We start from the raw sequence: 23,909 nt of genomic DNA, 5'->3' as shown, positions 1-23,909 counted from the left end.
TACCAAACTCCACAAGACCCGCAACCACAGTTTACTTCTTATATGTTATGCTCTTATAAATTTGTTATCCCCAAATTTGTATGATAGGATTGTGAAATAAATTTATGCATCTCAAGCTTAAATTATTAATTCATATTAATAAAAAAGTTATATTTTCATAAGATTTATTTTTTATTTTTACAATTTTATTTATGTGAACTTTGTTCACGCGCACATTGTTCACGTGTTTTCCAAGTTTATGAAATTTCAATTGAGTCCTTGATTTCATTCGAATTTTCTTAGTACCAAACGATTTTCTATGATTTCAAAGTGATTATAAATACTTCAAACTTTCATTTTCATTTTTATGATTTTGGATTAAAATGATAAAAATTGAACAATAATGATAGAAATAAGGAATTTTTGCTAATTTTAAATAAGCGTCACTAAAAATTAATTATAGTTTGTTATTTTGAATTAATTTCCATCAAAATTAAAAATCATTACAAATTATGAAATGACACACTTTTATTTTTAATAATTTTGGGCTTAATATGCTTGGTTTTACTTTAGGTTAGGGTTGTAAACGAATTGAGCCAGAGTTGAGCATTTGCTTGTTCATGTTCGTGTTCGGTTATTATCAACTTATTCATGTTCGATCAAGTTTGATTTGAGCTTTCATGCTAATGTTCAAGTTTGGTTCGTTTAAGATGTTCATGTTTGATTTGTATTTGTTTTATGTTCGGTTCATTTCATGCTTAGCAAGCTTTAAACAAATCAATCTTATCAAGCTATAAACGAGCACTACTTCTAAATGTACATTAGTTTAACGAACGAGCTTTATTGAGCATACCAACAAACATGCTCGAGAACATTTCTAGTGATTGTTTCAAACTATCAAACAAGTATTTTGATTTCATTAATATGCCTCTTATCTAACAAGAGTCCGTAATTGAGCTCCTTATTAAGCAAGAATTGAGTTTCTAACAAGCTTCTTATCAAGCATGTTCATAAGCTTCAGATAATATTTTCCATGAATATAATGAACCAGATGCATAGTTATTCAAGATTCTTTATTAAAACATCGGGTATTTAAGACAATATTAAAACTTTTTTGATTATTTAACTAAATGATCATAAAAGAGTTTCTATCGAGCTGAGCCTCAAGTAACTTGTCAAACTCTTACTTTGTTTACAACCCTACTTTAAGTTTTGGGTGACAAATTACGTTAGTAAAGTTGGCCCATGATTCAACTAAGGCCCAATATGGTGATCAAAGTCCAGTCCCAAAATTAAACGACCAACCAAGGTCCAAAAGCATTTAGGGCTTGGCTGGGCTGGAAATCTTGTCAGTCCAACAGCCATAGTTCACCTTTTTTTTTTTGCAATGAATAATCTAAGTTTTTATTAAGATTTATACATTAAAGATTATAAAAAATGCTCCTAATTTTTATTAATATTTGAGATTTATTTTAATATAACAAATTCAAGATAAATGCTTTTCAAATTTATACATCAAACCGTTTTTTAGTATATGTGTTTATTTGATATATTATACATAGGAGAAACATAATATATGAGCATTTGATTGACTATATTATATTTGAATATGTATTGATTTATATATTTTCTCAAAAGGATATGCTAGTCAAGTCATATATTTCACAAGAGTGCTTTGCTAGTTAAAAAATTTTTATGCACTGTTAACCCCTCTTGATAGAAAAAATTATTTGGAGTTTTTGGTCGGATTTTTTTTCTCAGAAATTAAATGGTTCGACTCGCTAAAAAAGTTAGATGAATATATGGGTAGCAGTGTCAAAACAAGCTGATGGATTGGGTGTGCGGTCACCCTTAAATTGATCCAACCCGAATTCAATCAACCCAAACTCAATCAACCTGAACTCAACTTATTTAGTAAATAAGTTTAAAACATCAACCCAAATTTGACCCACTAGTACTCCAAATAACCAAAGCTATGTGTTCTGTTGTATTGGAAAAATTTGTTGTATTGAAGATTAAGATAAGATCTGCTATGTGTTCTGTTTCGGTTTCTTGAGTACCGTGGGATTCTACTTAAACAAGAGATTCAAATATAGCTTCAATGGATCTCAATTTCAGAATAGCACATACTCTCAATTCCAGAAATCTAACAACGAAATATCCACTACCTTGGTGCCAATACAACAGGAACAACTTCGTCGGTTGCGGAAAAGCTGAGTGGAGTGGAGAAGACGACCTGCGGCGTGGAGAAAGCTGAGCGGAGTGGCCGGCGTGGAGAAATCGACAGAGGCGTTGAGAAGGCTGAGCGGAGTGATCGGCGTGGAGAAAACGACCTGCGACTTGCTCGATCGGGATGATTCCCGCGCAAAGACAGGCTCGGGTTGACGGAGGTAACGGGAGTGGTATTTTAGGTTACCTATTAGTGTTTTGGGTGGCTGAATAATAGTGTTGGATATGTAAATAAGAAAGTTTCAAGTGTTATGTATGTAAAAACCCCTTTTATAAATTATTAAATATAAAGTTTATGATATTTAATAAAATATAATTATTATACCCACAAGTAAAGGAATTTAAGAGAAAAAAATATTTAACATGTCATTTTCGGGTCAAAAAATGAGTTTGTAGATCAACTTGAGCCTACTAATTAATTAAATGAGTTAGAAAACCTAGTACAAACTTAACCAGATAATTAAATGGATCAATCTAAATCTAAATTTTTTTTGGTCAGGTTTAGATAAAATTGATGGGTCCAGTCATTTATTGACACCTCTATATATGAGACCATTCGATTTTGAAGTTATAGAAAACATTTGAAAAATGTTGAATATATTTAAATTTGTCATTTAATTTGATTTGCTTAAAGATCAATGTGATTTATATTTTATGAGCAATTAACTCTATCTTCGCTATTAAAATTAATTAAAATAACATCATCATTTTCTAAATATTTTTTTTGTGGACCAATAGCCGAGCCCCAAATTTTTGTGTCCTATTTGGTCAAACTAGTTGTTGAATTTGAATCCAAACCCTGCTTTGAGCCCGATCGACCCGAAGCCGGCCCGCTCAGTGCTCCTCTGCTCGCTTCTTATCCTGTCTTCAGCACTCCGTAGCTTTGCCCTCCCGAAGCTATGACTTCGATGACTGCTCCAGTTGTTTTCTCATCCGCCTCCTCGCTGTCGTCTGGATTTCGTTTTCGCCTCTTAATCTCCGGCTGCCGCATCCTCAGACACCCTGTTCATGGCGGTGTCAGCAAGCGAGCGACGCGTTCGATGGCTATCCGCGCACAGACTCTAGATTTCTCAGGATCCTTCTTTGAAGGCGGAGACGAGGAGGGAGAGGGGCCTCGATTGGGTCCGACGGCGGCCGCCTCGATTGCGACATTGGAGGATAAAGAGGAACCGCAGTGTCCTCCGGGACTCCGGCAGTACGAGACTATGGCGGTGCTCCGGCCTGACATGACGGAGGACGAGCGGCTTGCCCTTACCCAGAGATACGAAGAGGTAAGTGATGACCGCCCATTGCCTTATTAAACTTTCGTTCTTGATGAAAATCGGGTAATTTGTCGTATTTTGTTTACTAAATATGCACGTTTATGCCAATTCCGTCTGCATATTGTGTTTTTGACTTTTTGTAATAACTTAGTGGGAAATGTTGCAGTTAATTGAATGCGTCGACTTGTTTGTGGTTATTTTGTGTGTTGGATTTGGCGATTTGATGGAATTTGAATACATATTATGCGTGTTTTGGGGTTTCGAACAATTTTCTGCTAACATTGCCAGATAATTTTTTTTTAAAAGATGGAGGCATGAACTTATAGCTTTTTTTGTTTTTGATCCTTATCTTTTACACTATTGTGATGCTTATTTTGTTATAGGTTACGTAGCAGAAATGTATTGCAATTGCTTTGTCGATTTAGTAGGGTTTATTTCATTTTAAAAGAAAATGGAGCTGTAGTAACTTATTCATTACTTAAACATTTGTTATGGGGGCATTTTATTGCTTAGAAATTAGTTTGGGTATGATATGTGAGTGTATTTTTACACCAAAAATGTGCTAAAGTTGCAATTCATTTCAAAAATTATTTCTTATTATTCTAGAGCCAAAATTGTTGGAACTTTCTAGGTTAAGCTCTTCCATGTACCAAGTTACTTCTCACACTGTAATGGAAATTCAGAGTCTTGCATCTTGGCTCATTTGAGGAAGTGTTGGCTACGACATCAAGGGTCTGCTAGGATAGTCCAATGGCAACAAGGAGAGTCCCATTGTTATGGCTGGTTGTGGGGCTTATGGAGTTTCTTTAGTTTAGTTTATAGGTTGAGTTTTGCCAAGTACAATTTTCTTAGACTTCGTTTGGGACAGCTTTTTTAATGCTTTCTAAAATAATTCCTTAGTATAAAAATTTCTTGTATTTAAAATTTTTGTACTGGAAAATTGTTTTAGAAAGCACCAACAAAACCGTCCCAAACGAGGCTCTAGTCATATTGAAGTGATACAATGATGATGAACAAGAATTGCTTTTAAGAAATTACTAAAATGCGAACTTTGCTTGGCTAAATATAAATGGATGCTTCTTCAATTTAAATCTTAGAAAATTCCTTGAAAAGATTAAGTAATGGCAAGCGATTACAAAAGAGATTACTAGGATACTTGCAAAATAACAACAACAAATAAACGAGTAAAGCAAATGACAAGTTAACAAAATTCACAATTTAATAATTAGATCGTTCACCTTGGGATCCCTCACTCACACTCTTGAAAGTGATTGGCTTAGCGGAAGAAGGTTGCAAGCAAACTTAGAGACGCCACTATAAGACATGCGATGCTGAGTGTGCTAGTCGTAGGGGAAGGAATCAGAGTTGGAGGAACGGGTAGTCGTCCGTTGATCTTCCACTCTCCAATAGGTCTTTGTTCGTCGATGATGTTCGATGATGTCCGCTAAGTGGGCGAGGATACGATCAACGTATTCCTTGACGGTGCTTTCGGATCCAAATCCGGGGTCAAAGAATGGTGATTGGATGACATCAATCTCCCCTTGAGAATTGAGAATAAGCCCCTGATCAACTTCCGGATCGGCCATACATGCTTGCCGTGAGAAATGAGAGAGTACAAGTGGGGGAGGAGAGGGAGAGGAGGTGGCGGGTGGAGAGGGAGGCTGGCAGCTTGGGTGGAGGGGAGGAGGTTGGGACGGTGTGAGGAAGAGAGGGGAAATAGCTAGGTTTGAGTTAGAAAGCATTGGGTGAATTTAATTTCAGGTTAAGTGAAATTGGAGGGAATCACTTTGAAATTAAATTCAAACTTCAAATAGGGCTTGGGCTTTGATGGGAAATTATTAGAGAGGGGATTAGGAGAGCAATTAATTGTGATTGGGAGTTGATTAGGAGGGAGAAAAGGCAAGGGAGGGGGTCGGCTACATGAAGGAGGAGCAAGGTGTCTAGGTTCGTTGTATGTGGGCCATGAGGATTAAATGTTGATTGAAATCAAATCTGAAATTTATTTCAGATTTGATTAATTGTAGGGAGGTTTCATAATTTGAAATTTATTAGGGAGGGAATTATTTGAATTCAAATAAATAAGCCTTCCTAATTGGTAGGATTATTTTAGGAAAGTGATGAAGGATGGATTTGAATTTTGAAATTCAAAATTCAAGGGTTATGGGAGGAGGGATTGGCGGGTTGTGCAAGGGGGAAGAGGTGGCAGAGGGTGGGGACTGGCGGCTGCTTATGGGCTACCGGTGGTTGGGAGGGCCAAGGGGCTGACTGCGTGGGGGTTAATGGAGGTGGGGGCTCGGTTTAGGAGGAGAAGGGGATGGGGATGATGAGGCCAGTGGGTTGAGCAAGGGAAGGAGGATGGTGGGTAATGAAAGGAGGAAACAATGAACCGCGAACCTTGGAATCCACCAAGATTGATGGGCATTGCTCTCACCCACTTAGGGTTGCTCCTCTCAAGAAATCACCAAGAGATCATGCAAGAAAGTGGAAATTTCATTCACAAGCATCATTAACCATTACAAAGCTAAGAGACCTTAATATATAGGCCTCAATAAAAGAAAAGAAGAAAGACACAATTGCCCTCGTGGATACAATAGCGACTCACTACCCATACGGGTAAACTAGGAAAATTAGAAAATGAAAATAAATAAAATACAAAATATATCAAAAGTAAAGACTCTGGATCGTAGCCGTCGATCTACGACTCCGACGATGGTACACATGTCGAAATCTCTTACTGATGTTCTCATCACATATCCTTGGCTGAGTTGTTTAAACTAGTATGGACTAGTTCAAGCTTTTAGTGACTCTAGTTAGCTATTGGCCATGGTATTGTGGTCTTTGTGAGGTTCTGGCATTTCATGCATGCATTGTTTATTTGGAGAATACTCCTATATTTATATGGTGGGCTTGTTTTCTCCTCAAAAGAAGTTGTAATTCACTTTATGCTGGTAATGGATGAGTTGTTTAATGTGGCCAGGGAAGTTGAACAAATTGGCTATTTCATAGGAGTCTTACCACTTTATCTGTTTTGATGATGAAAGGCACGCTTAGAAGAATGAAAATTCTAAATCAAATGTTAGCATTTTTGGTTGGATCAAAATATCTGGCATCATGATGTAGAAAACAACGAGATATTGCAATGATTTAAAGAAACATAGAACCTCAAGTATTATCATTTTTGGTTGTATTTTTAATAATTGTTCTTATTTTCTCCAAAATAGCAGTCTTTCATTTTTTCTTTTGGCTGAGAGTTTCTTATATGTTATTTGGCAACCATAGATCTATCAGGGTGGTGGTAAAGGCTTGAAAGTTGGGAGACAATCTTTCATAAGAAATAAAATTATAGATAGGATGTTGAGTATGAGATCTCTAACATTTTCTAACAACAATAGGTTGATCTAAATCAAGGATTAATAGAATCTCAGTAAGAATGTCATCTAGGCAAGTTTCAAGAGTCTCTGGAGTTATTTAATATTTCTGATTTTGCTTGAGAGGTGATAAATAAACTATATTATTTTGAGTTTTGAATTTTCTTGAATGGACAATCACATCCTGGCTTTGATCTTTCTTGTGCAGTTCTCGAAATTGTAGAGTTGTGTTGAAGGTTGAGATGATTTAATGTTGTACTTTGGTTGAAAATAGTGTTTGAATGGTGACTGTTTTAGATTGCTTGACATTCCTATTTTCCTAAAGATAATATTTACATGCAATATAATTCTCCTCCGAAATTGAAGGTTTAGGATAGTAGGGTTGATTCTCAAAGAATGTCACATCTATGGATTTGTGGAACTTTATTTTTATTGACATGGAGTTTTTTTAACCTGTTTTATACTTTTATGTGAATAATACCTAAGGATTATGCATTTTAGAGATTTTGGATCAAGCTTGCTTCAATGTTGTTGATGTATCAGAATAAATGCAATACATCAGAAAACTTTGATGGGATAGATGAAGATGATTCATGCGTTTGGAAATGAGGGGGTGTTTGACATGACATGCTAAAACTCAAGACTAGATGGGCAATTTTTTTATGAGATATGCTGGAATAAGAATGACTTCACCACAAAAAAGCTTTTGAACGTCAAAAGTCAATATGATGGATCTAGAGATCTAGAGACTTTCAATAGATGTTAATTTTTTTCCTTTTAACAATCCTATTTGTTCGGGGTATCAATACACGAACTTTGATGCAATCTCTCTTGACTTGAAAGATATGATTCAAGAAATAAGTGGTAAATTCTCTCCTATATTCTTTTTTCAAGACCATAGTTTGAAATTGTGCAATAAGAGGCGCAACTGAGCACAATTTTGACGAAAAACACCTCCATGCACATGCCTCTAGCTTCTCATACGATGCGTACAGCTCAATTTACATTTTTTTTAATCTAGACCTAAAGCGTTCTGACGCTAGAGTTTTGAAAGAGCCACAAGCTTCTTCTGTTAGACCCTTCCTTCGATTTTCTTCGTCGTTTCCTTCTATATGACGATGTCTGCTTTACGTGAGGCGGAATTTTGAAAAAACAATTAGCTTTTTCTCCTCCTTCGACTATATTCATTGTTTCTTCCTTGCTATTTTGACAATGCCTCCTTTACGTGAGGTAGACTTTTGAAAGAGTTGCCAACTTCTTCTCATCTAATTCTTTTTCATCGTTGTTGCTCGACGAAGCCTGCAAGGTGGAGTTTTAAAAGAGCCGCAAGTTTCTTTGGCTACTTTGATTCATCTTTATAATTTCTTCGTTATTGTTCGACATCACCTTCACGTGAGGTGGAGTTTTGATGAGTCGTAAACTTCTTCGCCTCATTCGATTCTTCTTCATCACTGGAGGCTTCGGGTTGAGGCTAGGTCGGAGAGAGCTGCGATCGGGTAAGAGTGGAAGCTCCTCTCTCTCTCTCTCTCTCTCTCTCTCTCTCTCTCTCTTTCTCTGTGAAGATAGGGAAGGAAGAGGCCGGTTTGGAGATCGGAAGAGAGGGGAAGTGTGAGAGCGAATGGAATTGAGCGTGGAGAGCAGCCGAGAGATGTCCGCTCGGTTGGCCTTTAAAGACGTCGAAGAGCGACGATCGAGAGCGGGATTCATGCAGGAATTGCGGAGACGCGACGCAAGCGGCGCCGACTCAGCGTAACCTCGGCAGGATTCGTGGACCCGATGGCTTACAGGTATTTTGATTACTTTTTTTTTTTGTTCTGTTGGTGAATACCTAGAGGTCAACATCACAAAACCTACTTCAACATTCTATCCATCCTAGCCACCTTGCTTTGATCCTTTAAGAATAATCAGCCACCTCAAAGCTCAAAATGCTTACAAAATTAGCACAAACATGAAACAATGAAGCTAATTGTTTCTTTTAACTGAGAGGACATTTAACCATTAATAGAAGCTAGAGCTATATAATCGTTTCAAATATTTCATCATACGACTCATGCATGTATAAATAATTAATTAGCATTTAACAATATTGTAACTGGAGGTAAATAGCTAAGAAGAGACATTTTAGATCACTTTAATTGAAGTTCTACTCCAAAATTTTCCAAATCTTTTTATATTTAAAATACTAATTATTTCAATCAAAATATGAGATGTGTATAAAATTTCAATATAATCAGCATAAACAACATTTTCCTTCTTATTGACCAAAATAATGCTCTCCCTAGCCTCATTGAAATCAGGGTGCCAATTATAACTAGCACGGGCAATTTAGCATGAGCAAAATCTAATTTATTTTTCAACTATCAAATTTAAATTATGTATTTAATATATTTGTTCTCAACTTGTTATTGTAGGTTCTCGACAATTTTGCTGAGGATGGTCAGAAGTAAGGAGAAACCACATTGGGTCATAGGAAGGACCCAACGTGGAAACATAGCAGCCAAGTTGATGTGGGAGGTAGTGACAAGTCATACGTGTATTTGAAATGTAATTATTGTCAGAAGGTGGTGTCACTAGGATAAATGAACATTTGTTTGGATCACACAAGAATATTGCACCTTATATTAAAGTGTCTGATATTGTTAGTGATGTGAAACGTAAATGCCATGTACTTGCCTAGGTGGCAAGATTAATTAAATCCCAAATCAATTTGGGGAGAGAGAATGAAAATTTGAAATTAAATTTCAGATTAAGTGGAATTGGCGGGATGCATTTGAATTTAAACTCAAATTTAATGGGGAGAATTAAATTGGATGAGAGGGAATTATGGAGGCTTAATGAGCGGGCCTATTAATGAGATAGGAGAGAGATTATACCCAATGAGGGGGCCGACCACATAAGGAGGAGAGAGGGGTGAGTTTTGGAATAAGTGGGGACCACCAATTTAATTTTAGATTTTTACAAAAATCTGAAATAATTTTTTAGTTTTCTTAAGGAAAGAAAACTTCCATTTAGGAGGACAATCAATTTAAGCAATTTGAATTTCAAAATTGAAATTAAAATCAATTAAATTGATGGCGTAAATTAAGGAGCTACTTTAGGAAACAATTAATGACCCATAAAACATTTGAATTTCAAATTTTGAAATTCAAGGAGAGGGAAGCCGGCGGCTAGAGGAGGGAGGAAAGGGGCGGCCACGGTGTGGAAGGTGGCTGGCCGGCGGGAGGCAGTGGCCTGGAGGTCGGCGGCCTGAGCGGGCTGGAGGAGGGGCGGCGGAAGTGCTGGGTGGAAACGGGTGAAGGGATGGAGTTCAAGGAAGAATGTGATCCGGACGGATTCTCCTTGAATTCTCACACTAATTGATCGCAAAGAAAAAATTGGAGGAAGGTCTAGAACTCACAAAGAGATCTAGCTCTTCCCAAAACTCACTAAGAGATTTGGGAGAGAGATGTACTCACAAAGAGAACACAAAATAGAGAACTCACTAAGAGATTTCAAAAGAAAAAGAACTCACTAAGAGATCTAAAAGATGGAACTCACAAAGAGAACGTAAAAAACAAATTTTCATTAACAATTCATCCTCTCATTACATAAGAAAGGGCCTCTATATATAGGCCTAAGAAACTAAAACAAGACATATGCCCCTAAGGCTTACATAGGACGACCCTCTTAAGTGAGGGTAAAAACGGAAAATTCATAATAAAAGTTTAAAAATTACAAATAAAATATAAGATAACGTGGGACGATGACAGCCGTTGATCTTCAGCTCCTCGGATAGCCATGGACGGTTGTATGTCCGCATCAGTTAGAGAGGAGATCAAAACATACATGAATAAGACATTAATGTCAAAGCACTAGGAAAAAAAGCAATTTGATGGCAAAGCTGATGTTGGTTCGTACTATGGGAGCGAGTGTAATGGTAGGGATTCATCCTCTTTATTACAACAAATATCTTTTAGAGGTGCAAGGGGTCCCCATGGATCAATACATATCAAACACTATAGAAGATAGATAGGAAGAGAGGCCTTCTGCATCACAAAAATTGACCCAAGATAATACTAGGAAGGCATAAATACGATTATGCATGGATATAGGCAGATTTTTTTATGAGAATACTATCCCGTTTAACATTGCAACATCACATTCTTACTACAACATAATCTGTTCAGTTGGACCTTATGGGAGAGGGTTGAAACATCCATCTAGGTATGATTTAAGGGTTTGAAGGAGGAGTTGACGAGCACTTAGAGAGGCATTGAGGATTTTTTTTCCAAAAGAAAAAATCATTAGATGAAAAGATCATTACACCACAAGGCCAAAAGATGGCCACAAAAAGAAAGATTACAGTAAGAGAATTACAATACATGACAGAGCCTAACAACCTGAACGATATGAAGAAAAATACAACCCCATAATCAATTGGACTCAGACCGGCACCTAGCTGGCAAGCTTGGGCCATCCAAGGAGGAAGCGATGATAACATCCGAAAATCCAAATGCAACATGCCCTCAAAAATCAAAACCCACCAAAACAAATAGAGAAATAAACACCTAGGTTGCCAACCAAGTCATGGCCATCCGAGGTGCGAGCAGGAAACTGATAGGAAACAACCACTATAAATCCAGAAAATTGCTGGATTTAAAAAAACAACAACAACTATAGTGCATGTTTTTCAAAAATTGTAGGAAAATATGATAAAACCACTTGATATTCACTGGTGGAAGAAGGAAAACATCAAGATACAAATGATCCTCTATTCGAGAGGAGGATCTATCTCTCCCAAATCTCTAGACCCCGCCAGAGCCCAAAAGAAATCCTAAATCTAAGAGATCTCAAATTTCAGCCAAATTCAAGATGTCCTAACCCTAGAAAAACAAACTATTTAATGCATATAAATCAAAAGGAAATCCCTAAACAGTCCCTACATTCAAATTTCCCTCCCAAAATCCTAAAAAATCCTTCCTAAAATGTTTGGTTGGCTCTTGCTGTCTGAATAACCACCGAAGAGGCGGAAATCTTCCGATCTTTTCAGTAATCTTTTTGTACTGTTGGTTATACTCCAAATCTTTCCACTCTACTTCTTGAAATATATCAAGTTGCTAAATTTTGGTTAGAATTTTGAAATATTCGGATACAGAATGTTCACCTTGTCTTAAAATTTTGAAGTTTTGTATTGATCTCAAAGATTTATAATGTGTTATCTTTGTTGGAGTATGTTTCCTGCACTCCATCCCAATCTCTTTAGGGTCTTATAATACTTGAAATTTTCTTTGGTCACTAGTCATGAAATTGATTAACCATGACCTTTCTATGTTGTTATTCCCCAAGTTTTAGATTCTGAATATAAAATCATCTTCATGTGGAGGAATTATTGCACTAGACTTAGTAAGCTAATCTTTCTTTTATTTTTCATTTATAAACATCATAATGGAGTGAGACCCATAGAAGTAGTATTGTTAATTGAACTTATATCATGTGATCTAAAGGATGTAGTCTTCTGACCCATGAAGTTTTTGATGATGTTTGCTCTAGAATTGAACATGATCTCTGAGATCAAACTGTTCCTTCCGCTGAACCTTTCTAGATCTCAATGGTAGTAAAGATAGAGTAGGCCAGCATAGAGAAGGTTTGACATAGATCCTTAACGTAGATTCGATTAAAGGCGGAGACGAGGCGACCGCTGAGGAAGAATGAAGGCACGGGCATGAAGCCAAAGCGCGATAGTACGGTACATGGAGTTTCACATGTGGAACTTGACATTGTTACACAAGAAAGATGACACAATCGAGCAGGTGAAGAGGGCTTGGTGTTGATAAGACTTGACATGAAGGACCAAGAATGTTTTTGGACAAAGGGGGCTTAATGAGGAGAAGAAGGTTTGACGCAGTCCAACCCTTGATTATTATCAGCGAAGAGAATTTTGAGGCATTGTGTGCAGGAGAAGAGGGCTCCCAACATCCGATGTCGAAGGCAGTTTGAGAGTCAGATGAACAACGAAGATAAATCCTTCTAGTTAAAGAGCAAAGATGGGCAATATCAAGTTTGGCTTAAGATTGTAGTATAAGTTTTGCCATTTTCTTTGCCACTAGCATGATTCCACATTAGAAAGCTACGAAAAAATTATCATGGAAATGTCTTCATTCAATAATCTTGTTTTCTAGTCTAGCTTGATCTCAATAGGAATTTCACTCATTTTACTTGCTGATGCATTCACGCAGTAGTCATTCTTAAAAAACTTATTTTTGCTTATCTACAACACAGAGAAATGCCCATCATTAAAATCTAAAGTATATAACTAAAATTGCTCCTTTTCTTTATTTATGGAACACCAAAATCAATTAAGCTACATATATATTCTTAGGGCATATCCAACCGAAAAACTCATTTTTCACTCCAAAATGCAACAAAACTTCAAAATGCAGTAATTCATCTCCAATCGAACGGCATTTTCTCTCTTCTTTCACGCGCTTCCTTCGAAGATAACCGTTTTCTCCTCTTTCCCGCGCTTTTCTCCATTTTCCCGCACTTCTTCGGCAAATCTCATAGCCCAATTTTTTGGCGTAGGTTGTGTCGCATTGTTCCCATGCCAAACTTTGGCGTGAGATTTGGAGTTCGAATGGACCGAATGACTGACAGTATATAGTGGTTTGCAGTTTGGTTGAAGATGATCTTAGTTTTCATCTGTCATACAATCTGTACAATTTTCATGTTCTTATCATCTTGGTCTCCTTCCCTTCTAATCTTGACAAGATTGTTTAGGCGCTAAAGTTGTAGCAAATCAACTCCAAAGTGGATTTCAACTGCATTTCAGACACTGTAACTTCCAGGCAAACTGAATCAAACATGTATATATCAATCTCACCTGTATTTTGATATTTTGTTTTTCAGCTTCTCATCACTGGTGGTGGAATGTATGTGGAGGTGTTCAACCGAGGAGTAATCCCACTCGCCTACAGCATAAAGAAGAGAAACAAAGCAGGTGAGAGCAATACTTACTTGGATGGTATCTACCTTCTCTTCACCTATTTTACCAAACCCGAATCAATTGTAGCTCTTGAAAACCGACTCAACAAAGATGATGATGTTATCCGTTCTTCCTCCTTCAAGATTAGGAAGAGGAAATATTAGCAGCCCACTTAAAATGGCAAAGCTTATTTGAATGTATTTGAGGTAGATTATGTTGTATGTTGCAGAACTATTTGAATACATTTGATTGTTTTTTCTCATTATGCATCAGCAGCAAAGTACATATTGATTTCTCTTTTCGCCACACAAACTTTGTAGTTGAAAGGCGTATATTCCTCAATATTCGATTCACCACCTCTGTTTGACCATCAGATTGTGGGTGGCGTGCATAACTCATTCGGAGTTTAGTGTTTAAACGCTTCCAAATTTTATATCAGAAATGGCGAATAAACTTGACATCCCGATCTGATGCGAGACTTTAGGGGATTGTCATGCAATTGAACAATTTCGTTAAAGAAAAAATGAAATTTAATATTAATATTTAATTAATTTATTAAATGAGTTATATTATGTATAACATAATTTGATTTACAATTCTCAACCCTCTAAAAAAAATGAACAAATGGATACTAAATTCCTAAAGTATGCAACCATTCAATTCCTTATAATTATTATTATGATATTTTAATCTTCTAACTCTTATTAATGAACTATTTTGTAATAAATTTTAATTATATGTGACTGAATTAAATATTTTTTTTTTTAACTTATATTTATAACTATCCTAATTTTTTAATTGTCTTTTTTTTCCTCGTGCATAAAATGAACAGTCTTGTTTTTGCTCATACAAGAATTATTTTCAAGTTTTATTATTATGATTAATTGTAATTTTCTTAGTTGACTGAATAAATATTTTTAATTTTGATGATAATGTACTTTATATTTTATTATATTTTACATGAAAATTCTATGATAAAAAATAAAAATTTTCCTCTCTAAATAAATGAATATAAGAAAATATAAGATTATATGTTTATTTTATAAATAAATGTGAAATAATTTTGTGGAAATTATGATCGCCGCAACCTATGCTCCAAAACTCGCTCCCATAGTTTTAAAGTATGACACATTAACTTAATACCTCTATAATTCGCACAATCATGAAAATTCTATGATAAAAAATAAAAATTTTCCTCTCTAAATAAATGAATATAAGAAAATATAAGATTATATAAGATATTTTATAAATAAATGTGAAATAATTTTGTGGAAATTATGATCAAATTTTTTAGAGTTAGTAAAATATTTTTCTTCATATTAAGATCAATTAATTAGAGTGACATTTTAATAAGAGGTTATAGAATATGATGATATAGTAATAGTTTAAAATTGGTTGTTATATGAATAAATATCAATATTTATGATGAGCAACCTATAAAGGTTATTAAAAAGTTAAATTTAAGGAAAAAAATACATTATGATATTTTGATATAAATTATATCAAGTAAACTTGAAAATTATAGATCAATATATTTATTTTAAAAGTAATTCAATATAAAATTTTCATACAAATCACCAATCTCAAAAGCAAATTGAATATTTTCAAGTTCATCTTACCACAATTTTTATATTAGAAGTGGTTTGGCAATAGGATTTGAGAAAGATTTATGCTAAATCCTACCAAACGGATTTTGAGCGCCCCATAAATCTCACGGCGGAATAAATCCTATATTTCCCTCTTTTGTCGTATATACTGGATTTACTAAATATTATAGTTCGGCAAATTTATGGGAATTGGTTAAAGAATCGTGCGAAAGGGAGAAAATGATTACATTTGCAACGAGCGAGCTCCCTTCGATCCAACAGAAGAACGGAGATCAATCGTGGCTTCCGATTCGCCAAAAAAGAACATTGTCGAAGAAGATGAATAAGTTTTTTAGTGGCTCGTTCAAAACTCTTATCTTTCATGCAAAGCGCATGTGAAGTAGAACTATTGGAGAAGGGAAAATAGGCCTACGACTAATGAGAAAGAAAGTCATATAAATTATTTAGTTCAACTAATTTAATTAAAATTAATAAAAATATATTGTTAAAAAATAATTAGTAATTAAAAATTAATATAACTAACTTATTTAGTATAATTTGAATTAGAAATTATTGATTATATAATCAATAGTGTAAATAATAATTAAATAATTAATAAGTAGTAGAATAATTAAGTGATAAATAAGATAATTAATAATTAAAACTTATTTATAATACTTAAATAACTAATTAAATTATTAGTAGAAGTATTATTTAAATAATAATTATTTCAAAAAATGATTAACTAATTAATTAGATTTCAAATAATTATTAAATTAACACTTAAATAAGTAATTTGATAATTAATATTATAAATGTAATTAATTTATTAGTTCAATTAATAAACGCCTTGGTCACTCTAGGGGGGAGTGTGGTAGTTTTCCTGCTACTTTGAATGGTTCTCAATCTCGTGGAAATGAGGTTTTGCCTGTTGCTATTGCGAAAAGTGGTGATATTGTCGATTCATCTTTGGGTGGTATTGAGGCGCAGATTGTGGAAGGTCCTTGTGATCTTCCTGTTTCTGATATTGTGGGACGTCGACTTCCGGAGGGTGGTGTTGCTGAGATTGAAAAATCTTTGGTTGCTCTCAACTCCTCCGACAATATTCTCCCAATGAATGTTGTTAATTTGGTGAATGATGCGAATGATGTGTCTGGCGATCATGTTGGCAATCTGTTGGATGCTGTTTCGGTCTTATCCCCTAATGCCTTACCCTTTGTCCCGCCGGGTACTGAGTTGGTCTCTCCTTTCCCTTTAAATTGTGATGGTGATCGTAATTCTGTGTAGGTAGGGGCTTCTACCCCTGAAGCCGTGGTTTTGGCTGTTTCAGATGGGGTGGGGGTTGCTGTTTTACCTGTTATTGAGGTGGGGGTTGGCTCGCCCCTTGTTTTTTCTCCCGTTCTTAACTCTTGTAATGAGGGGGCTATGTGCAATATTGTGAATGGGTCTGTTGATCCGGCTAGACTTTCGTCTGATGCTATACCGGATGTGATTGTTCTTAATGTTCGGGGTGATGACGTTGTTAGGAAGGAGATTAATTCTGGTGATGGATTGACTCCTAACACTTTCGTGGATGTGCCTGTGAAATTATTAGAGACAAATGATATGATTTATCATGTGGGCGATAATTCTGGGATGGATGTGCATCTTCACTTGGATTGGCTTCATTGTTCGTCGGAAGCTGATTCCGATTCCTCTTCGGATCATGGTGGTGGCTCGGATCCTGGACATGATTTCAAAATGGTTCGTGATCATCCGGTTTTTGTTGGTGCTCGTGGTAGACCCCGTGGGAGAGGTCGCCGGGGTCGTTAGTTTAATTGACTAATTTATTTCAAGCTGATTCGTCTGAATTTTGGTTGGTGTTGGTTATGGCAGGCGATGATGTGGCTGGGGCTCGCTCCTTGGTGCTATGGCTCCTGGCAACCTTTGCTGTGTTTTTCACCAAATTGGATGGTCGGTGCGTAGTGTCGGAGAGCTGGTAGCCTCGGTCAATTACTGAGTCTACTTCCTCTGTTTTATTGTATTTTCTTTTTTTTTTACTTTTATTTGGATTTCAGACTCTTGTAACCTCACTGTTGCTATAATAATATTTTTTGTTTTAAAAAAAAATTATTAGTTCAATTATTTGATAATTAAGTTAACATGTAATTATATTATTTATCATTATAACTTATTCGCAGTAATTAAAATTAAAATTAATAAATAACTTATACTTAGCACCTAAATTAAATTCAAAATATAATAAATTTAATTTTTAAATGAACTAACCGCCTTAAAAAATTTTGGATTACATTGTCAAACAGATTAACAGGATTTAATAAGATTTATCACTTAACTTACCAAACAATTTTTAGAATTTAAAAGCACCATAATGCACTAATTTTAGGATTTATTGAATTTAGTGACAATTTACAAAATTCTAAATAGTTTAATACTGCTTGTTGACAAATAACCTCTTATTACATATTCATTTTTTTTAATATCAAGTTATTGGAACATGAATTTGTAAATTTTTTTAGGATTCAATAACATTATCATTGAAATTTTTATAAATTTATAAATTTAATATTTAAATATTTATTTATATAATATATTAATTTAAATTACATTAAAGTTTGTAAATATTAATTTATTTTGAGTAAATTATATGTATAAAATATCATAGAAATTAAAAAAAAAATTAAATATTAAATATTTATATTAGATTTCGTGCCCTATAAATTCCCTTTCTTTTCCCTTGCCCTTGGCGCTGCAGTTTCCCTGCTCTCTAGCTCTAGCAGGATCGAAGGCCACCAGTCTTGGTGAGAGAAACGCTACGCCGTCGTTCTCCTTCACGATCGTTCCTGCGCCGCAGAGAACTATGAGGGCGAATTCAGTGAATGGCCGGAGCTTCTTCCAGTTTTGCTGCTCAGATCTTGCTCCTTCCTTGCGATTTCGCTCATTCAGCAGTGGTATGCTTCTGTATCTTCCTCTTCGCCGTTCATACACTTAATTGGAAGTATTCATTGTTCATTCTCTTTATAGCATCTAATATCCATGGCTGTTGTTTTCATCAATCCCTGTGGATCATTTTCACTGTGTTGTAATAATTTGGTGAAACTGCTTACAAATTGCTGAAAAAAGACGCTACTTGGCTTTCTATTGTATATATTTCATATGCTTAGTCAGGTAGAAAGGTTTTTGAGTGATGAATGCGATTTCTGTTGGATCCTAAATTATCAACCTTGTTAACAAGAATGTACAGGTTCCAATGAGAAGAGAGATAGAGTTTCGAGAGAAAAGTTTTAGGATTTCAATAGATTGCTTAAAAAGTGCAAATTAATGTGATCGATTGAATGTGCCAAGATTATCCCCTGACCTCTTATATATAAGTTTAGTTCGAGGTTCAACGCGATTGGAAAGGCTTCATTTGGGCAAATGCAAGTAAAATTACATAGCAAGATTTTATAATATTTTCTGTAAATATGAACGAGTCTAGTTAACTTGTGGTTTTCTAGTTACATAGCTAACTCTGGATGAGCTATAATTGCTGTCTAAGGAGGTGACTTTTTTGGCAGTCGCTGGAGAATTTCATATCAGTTTGGCAAGAGTAGCTTTGGCATCTTAGTAGGCTGATTTTAAATTGAATGTACAAGTGAGTTCAGGTGTAGTTTTTGGTATTGTAGAAAACTTTATAGATGAATTCCATGCCCCTTAGAGCTGAGTAGGACGAATTTAAATGCCAAGTACTATTTAGCTGGTTTAAAGGTCCCATTATGAGGTAGTCTTAGAAAATGTAGACTTAGGAAAGGTCCCATTATGAGGCAAGTTGATGAATTTTTATATAGGTCACTTGGTTTAGTTGGTGACTTGTTTAACTCGGTTGAGATGAGTTTGTGAACCCGACTCAAATAAATTTGGTGTAGATTAGTTCCCCAAGTTTCAATCAATGCCTCTTAGAGCTGAGTATGCCAAATTTAAATGCCAAGTATTATTCAGCTGAGTTCAAAGGTCCCATCATGAGGCAACTTAATGAATTTCTTATATAGGTCACTTAGGATTTAGGATATGATAATAAAACCTTTAACCTAATTTGGCCTGAGCGAATCTACTATTGCTAGGGGCTTCTTTGGTTAGAGCGATTTGTAAACCAAATACATGTGTTTTAGAAATGCTTAAATTGTTTAGTTGGATACAAATTAATGAAATTATTATTTTTGTTTGTTATATTGCATTTTAAATACATGCATTTTAGAAATACGACAAGCAGCAGTGGTAGCATGCAGCTATTAGCATCGAGTGGCAATCACCACTGTGGAGGATGACATGGTGTATTAAAAATTTACCTGAATTGGGCGACTTTGGAATACGCAAAAAATAAATTAAATGATGAATTTCAAATACCTAAAAAAATACTTTTTATTTATTTTTCATTCAACTAAACACCTAAATTTTCAAATTCTCTACATGCCTTTTACTCTAAACTCAAAATACTTTGAACTAAACAACTTCTGAATTTTTAAGTACTTCCTTCGATTTGACTAATAGCTATAATATTGACTTTTCAAGCCTATAAGAATCCCTTAATTTTTTTTAGGGGCTTTTTATTATCTTTGAGAAAATTAACAAGTACACCAATCAGGAGATCTTCGCGATGTTGCTAGAGAGATTTAAGGAATGGGAAAAATGAAAAGCTATAGATGAATGTTCTTCTTCGTTAGTTTTGAAGAAGATTGAGGAAAATGTTGAAGAAGCCAATAATGATAAGAAAGATAACTCCAACTGTGGAGATTACAATTAATGATCCTCTTGCTAAAACTCTCTTAAAGAGAAAGATTAGCTATGGCTCTTCTCAACCCAGATCATCTGGGATGGAGCTAACAAATACAGTCTTCAACAATTGTATTAATTTAGTCTTGTGTAGGGTCCTTGTCCAAGAGCATTTTTTGGCTTTTTTATTTCGTCTGAAGAGGATGAATATACCAAAGTCACTACTGGTCTAAGAGATAAAGATGTTGTGGAGGATCCTCCTACTAAGAGTAAAGATATGGAAGAGAGAAAAAAGGTGGCCATGATGAATTGAATAATGAGGCCCAAGTTCAAGATAAGGTTGGGGCATCTGTTGTTGTGCTACAAGTTCAAAGTCGCTTGCATCAGTTCCAACATGTAGGCTTGATTGTTTGCTCAAGGATTTTTATTCTTTGAAGGCTATGGTTCTTACTCTTCAAGCTAGTTTACACTTGTAAATGAAAGATAATTGTTGAACTAAATTTTTTAGAGAAGTTGAGAAGGTATGCTTGGGCAACTTGGTAAAATATGGTCTTTTGTCTAGTTACCTTAATTCTCCTTCAGCAAACTCCTTAGGGATATTTGCTAAGAAGTAAGGGACTTGAAGAGTGAGATGGTTTTGCATAGGAAGTGTCACGACCCGACTCGGGCTAGCCAGGTCGGGTACCACTCTTGTCACGACCGACCCGGCTAGCCCGAGTTAACGGGACGGGAGCAAAAGGTCGTACGGAAAAACATAAATAAACATAAACATTTATATTAATGCTTTAAACATCATCAAAATATTAATTGAAAGAGCCACTAAAATACACCCGAAATGAAATAAAAGTTCCAAACCATTAACTGTCTCACATAACTACTAAATTTTAAACATTCATTACATAAACTCCAAACTTTAAACTCAAACCCACAAACTGCATGGAAAAATAAACTCAGACTCAAACTAATAACATAACAAGGAACCTTTCATCCTCCTGAGGTCCCCTACGACGATAAGTGTAAGGTCGTCGTGCAGCTATTACTTCTCTCCTAAAAAAAATATTTCCAAAATGAGGAATGAGCTAAAGCTCAGCAGGTAATTCATAATACAGTTAATTTCATAAGATGCATAAATTAAAAATATTTACAACTAGAAACTGATTCATATAATTAAGCATCTTCATAACATATAATGTTGTTCTTCTTTTTCAATAAACATTGCTTTCCTTTCATTCTTTTTCTTTAATCTTTTTCATATGCAATGCAAGGTGCAAAAAGAATGTGCTATATGTATCACCCGTCCCGGAAGTGCCCTTATTCGTACTGATCAGATACTCAGTAAAAAATGTGGCCATTTCCTTTACCATTGGTTCATTATGTGTTTCAGTCAGAAAGATTTTTCATCCTAGACCTTGTTTTTATAACATGATTTGCTCATATAATGTGTTCTGGATTTTGGTGGTAAGTGGGAGGCATTGTACCCTTGATTGAATTTGCCTACAACAATAGCTTCAAGCAAGTATTGGTAATGGGCTGCCATACGAGCTTTGTATGGTTTTAAATTGGGCTGAGACAGGAGAAAGGAAAATATTGTTGTGCTTCTTGATTTTTTGTGTTAGATGATGCTGACAGTAAAAGAGATTTAGATTGATCAAGTGGAGATGTAGGTATTATTGCCGGCAGTGAGCAGGAGCAGACAGAAAATATATTATGATGCCAAGCCCGATCAGTTGAGTTGATATTGGACGAGTTTGTATTTTCTCAAAGTCAGTTCCAATAAGGGAGTTCGAAAAGATTTGGCAAAGCAAGTGAAAATTGAGTCCAGATTTATAGGCTTCCTTTTCTCTATTTGTAGATTTCAGAAAGGATTGAAAAGGGTGGCCTAATAGGTTGATTCTACGGCGCACATATGTAGGGTACATATGTGTTTCTATATTGGTCCCCCTTAAGGCAATATATATTTTCAGATGTAGTGCTCATAGAGGATTTTATTTAAGTAGATATTGGTAGTATTGCATTCACCTTTTGAGCTTGACAATTGTATTAACAGAACCCAGAGAAGATTCTTGCTTTGAGCTTAAGCAATTGACGGAGCAGAAGTCATTCCTGTCTGTTAGGTATCTGTTGAAGCAACAGGTTCTGAGAGTTCCACGGGATCTTGATTTATGATGAGGGCGATGACCTAACCCTCATATTGTTTAGGACCTAAGGTTAGGTTTAGACTGGGCTTTTTTATTTCCTTTAAGAGGTTCTGAGATTACAAAATTTTACTAAGGGAGCGGATGAAGTTGTACAGAACGTCTCGCGAAAAATAACATTTTATGGTATGTTCGTTACATCACTTCGTTTCAAAGCGTCGTGACGAAGTTATATATGTTGTAGAGAATTTCTTCAAGTTAAACAGGACATGTAACGAAATTAATTTTAATGAAAATCCCTACGCAAAAGTGTGCGTGATCGTTTTGTATATATTAGAACTTTATCTCGATTTGACTAATTTGGAGTTAACTATTTTAGAAGTCCTAAAACAAACAACCTTAACCTTTTGTAGATTGGTCCAAATACTAAGTGAGGGCAAAGGAGTTTTTAGCAAGCAATCTTCTCTTAATAGCCAACAGGACCCTCTCTTTCTCTCCCTCATTCGCCTGCATTTCAACGCGTAGAACGAGATGCAGGGCGGAAACGGGCGGACGGACGGTTCTGGGGACTTTCTTTGGTCGACGCTTTTTCCGGCGGAAACTTATGTCAAATCGAAGAGGTCAACGCGGAAAACACTCCTGGTAATGTTTATTTCAAACGAACCCTTCTAAATCTCTAGATATTTGAGATCGAAAATCATGGGTTTCTCCAATTTTTGATTTTCTTTCGCAATTTCTTTACATATCTTTAAGGAATATTTAGAAGATTGGTTTGGCATTAAAACATAGAGATTTGAGAAAATTTTGGAGATTTTATAAGTTAGGGTTTTGACCTAAACTTAATTTGTAAAACACCTATACGAAAATGATTTTTCATAGGGAGTGGAATATGATGATTTTAATGCGGAAATTTTGATTTTGGACGAAAATTTTATTTTCACTAATTTTCATGATTATTTTAATCCGAAAATTATTATATTATTATTATAATATGTTAAGGATCAATTTAGAATCAATATTTGGATGAAATTGGAGAAGTTATGAATTTTTCAAAATTTAGGTATTTATTAACGAAATAAATGTTTATTTAATTAATTATCCTTTAATTGTCGTTAGGAATGGTTAAGGGGAAAATGTAGGGTTTAGCCTTTAGACTTAGGAAATTGATTTCTAATTGTGACAGGATTACTTTATAAACTTTCTTAGGTAGTGATCGTCAAAGTTTAAAGAGAGGACTTATGTCAAAGCGACGTACTGTGCTTAATTTGAGGTAGGTATTCAGAACCAGTTAAATTTATAAGTGCTTCAAATTTCTTATTGCTAAATGTATTTCATGTCTTTATATTTTTATTAATTAATGTTTTAATTCAGTAATTTTGCAAGTTCATGTTTTATTTATTTGCATTAACTGTTGAGCAATATGAGCCATATGAAAAGACATTTGGGCATGAAATTATATGAATGTTTAAGAAAGGAAATTTAATGAAATGAAAAGATTTAAAAGTAATGAATTTTTCATGTTGCATGTTGATCCGGAAGTGCCAATGGTAAAGGAGCTCGTTTGAGCATTGGTAATGGAGGCTCGCATGAGCCATGGTAAAGGATGGTTCTTATGAACCAATGGTAAAGGAAATGGCCAC

The 23,909-nt window shown here is 35.1% G+C and overlaps 2 protein-coding genes across 2 annotated transcripts in view; both read left to right on the top strand.

Annotated features, from left to right (window-relative positions):
• The first annotated feature begins 3,088 nt into the window (after window positions 1–3,088).
• Window positions 3,089–14,152, top strand: LOC110110805 (30S ribosomal protein S6 alpha, chloroplastic). The gene is made up of 2 exons (XM_020842435.2): window positions 3,089–3,479; window positions 13,724–14,152. The coding sequence occupies exons 1-2, from the start codon at window positions 3,108–3,110 to the stop codon at window positions 13,961–13,963; spliced, it is 612 nt and encodes a 203-aa protein (XP_020698094.1). The 5' UTR covers window positions 3,089–3,107; the 3' UTR covers window positions 13,964–14,152.
• Window positions 14,153–18,114: 3,962 nt separating this feature from the next.
• The window catches only part of LOC110110800, a 17,424-nt gene continuing 11,629 nt past the window's right edge, over window positions 18,115–23,909 (top strand). The window contains exon 1 of the mRNA XM_020842429.2: window positions 18,115–18,336. Within this exon, the coding sequence (XP_020698088.1) occupies window positions 18,246–18,336 (91 nt within the window). The 5' untranslated portion in view covers window positions 18,115–18,245. The remainder of the gene's footprint in view (window positions 18,337–23,909) is intronic.

This window comes from Dendrobium catenatum, unplaced genomic scaffold (assembly GCF_001605985.2).
Source record: "Dendrobium catenatum unplaced genomic scaffold, ASM160598v2 original_scaffold_122705, whole genome shotgun sequence".
Lineage (NCBI taxonomy): Eukaryota > Viridiplantae > Streptophyta > Magnoliopsida > Asparagales > Orchidaceae > Dendrobium > Dendrobium catenatum.
The sequence above is the reverse complement of the archived record's forward strand: the minus strand, read 5'-3'. Positions and strand labels throughout refer to the sequence as shown.

Excerpts from the sequence above, each read along its gene's own strand:
- LOC110110805 (XM_020842435.2), top strand. The coding sequence starts at position 3,108 with ATGACTTCGATGACTGCTCCAGTTGTTTTCTCATCCGCCTCCTCGCTG. Across the intron at positions 3,480-13,723 it reads TTACCCAGAGATACGAAGAG|CTTCTCATCACTGGTGGTGG; the intron begins GTAAGTGATGAC and ends TTTGTTTTTCAG.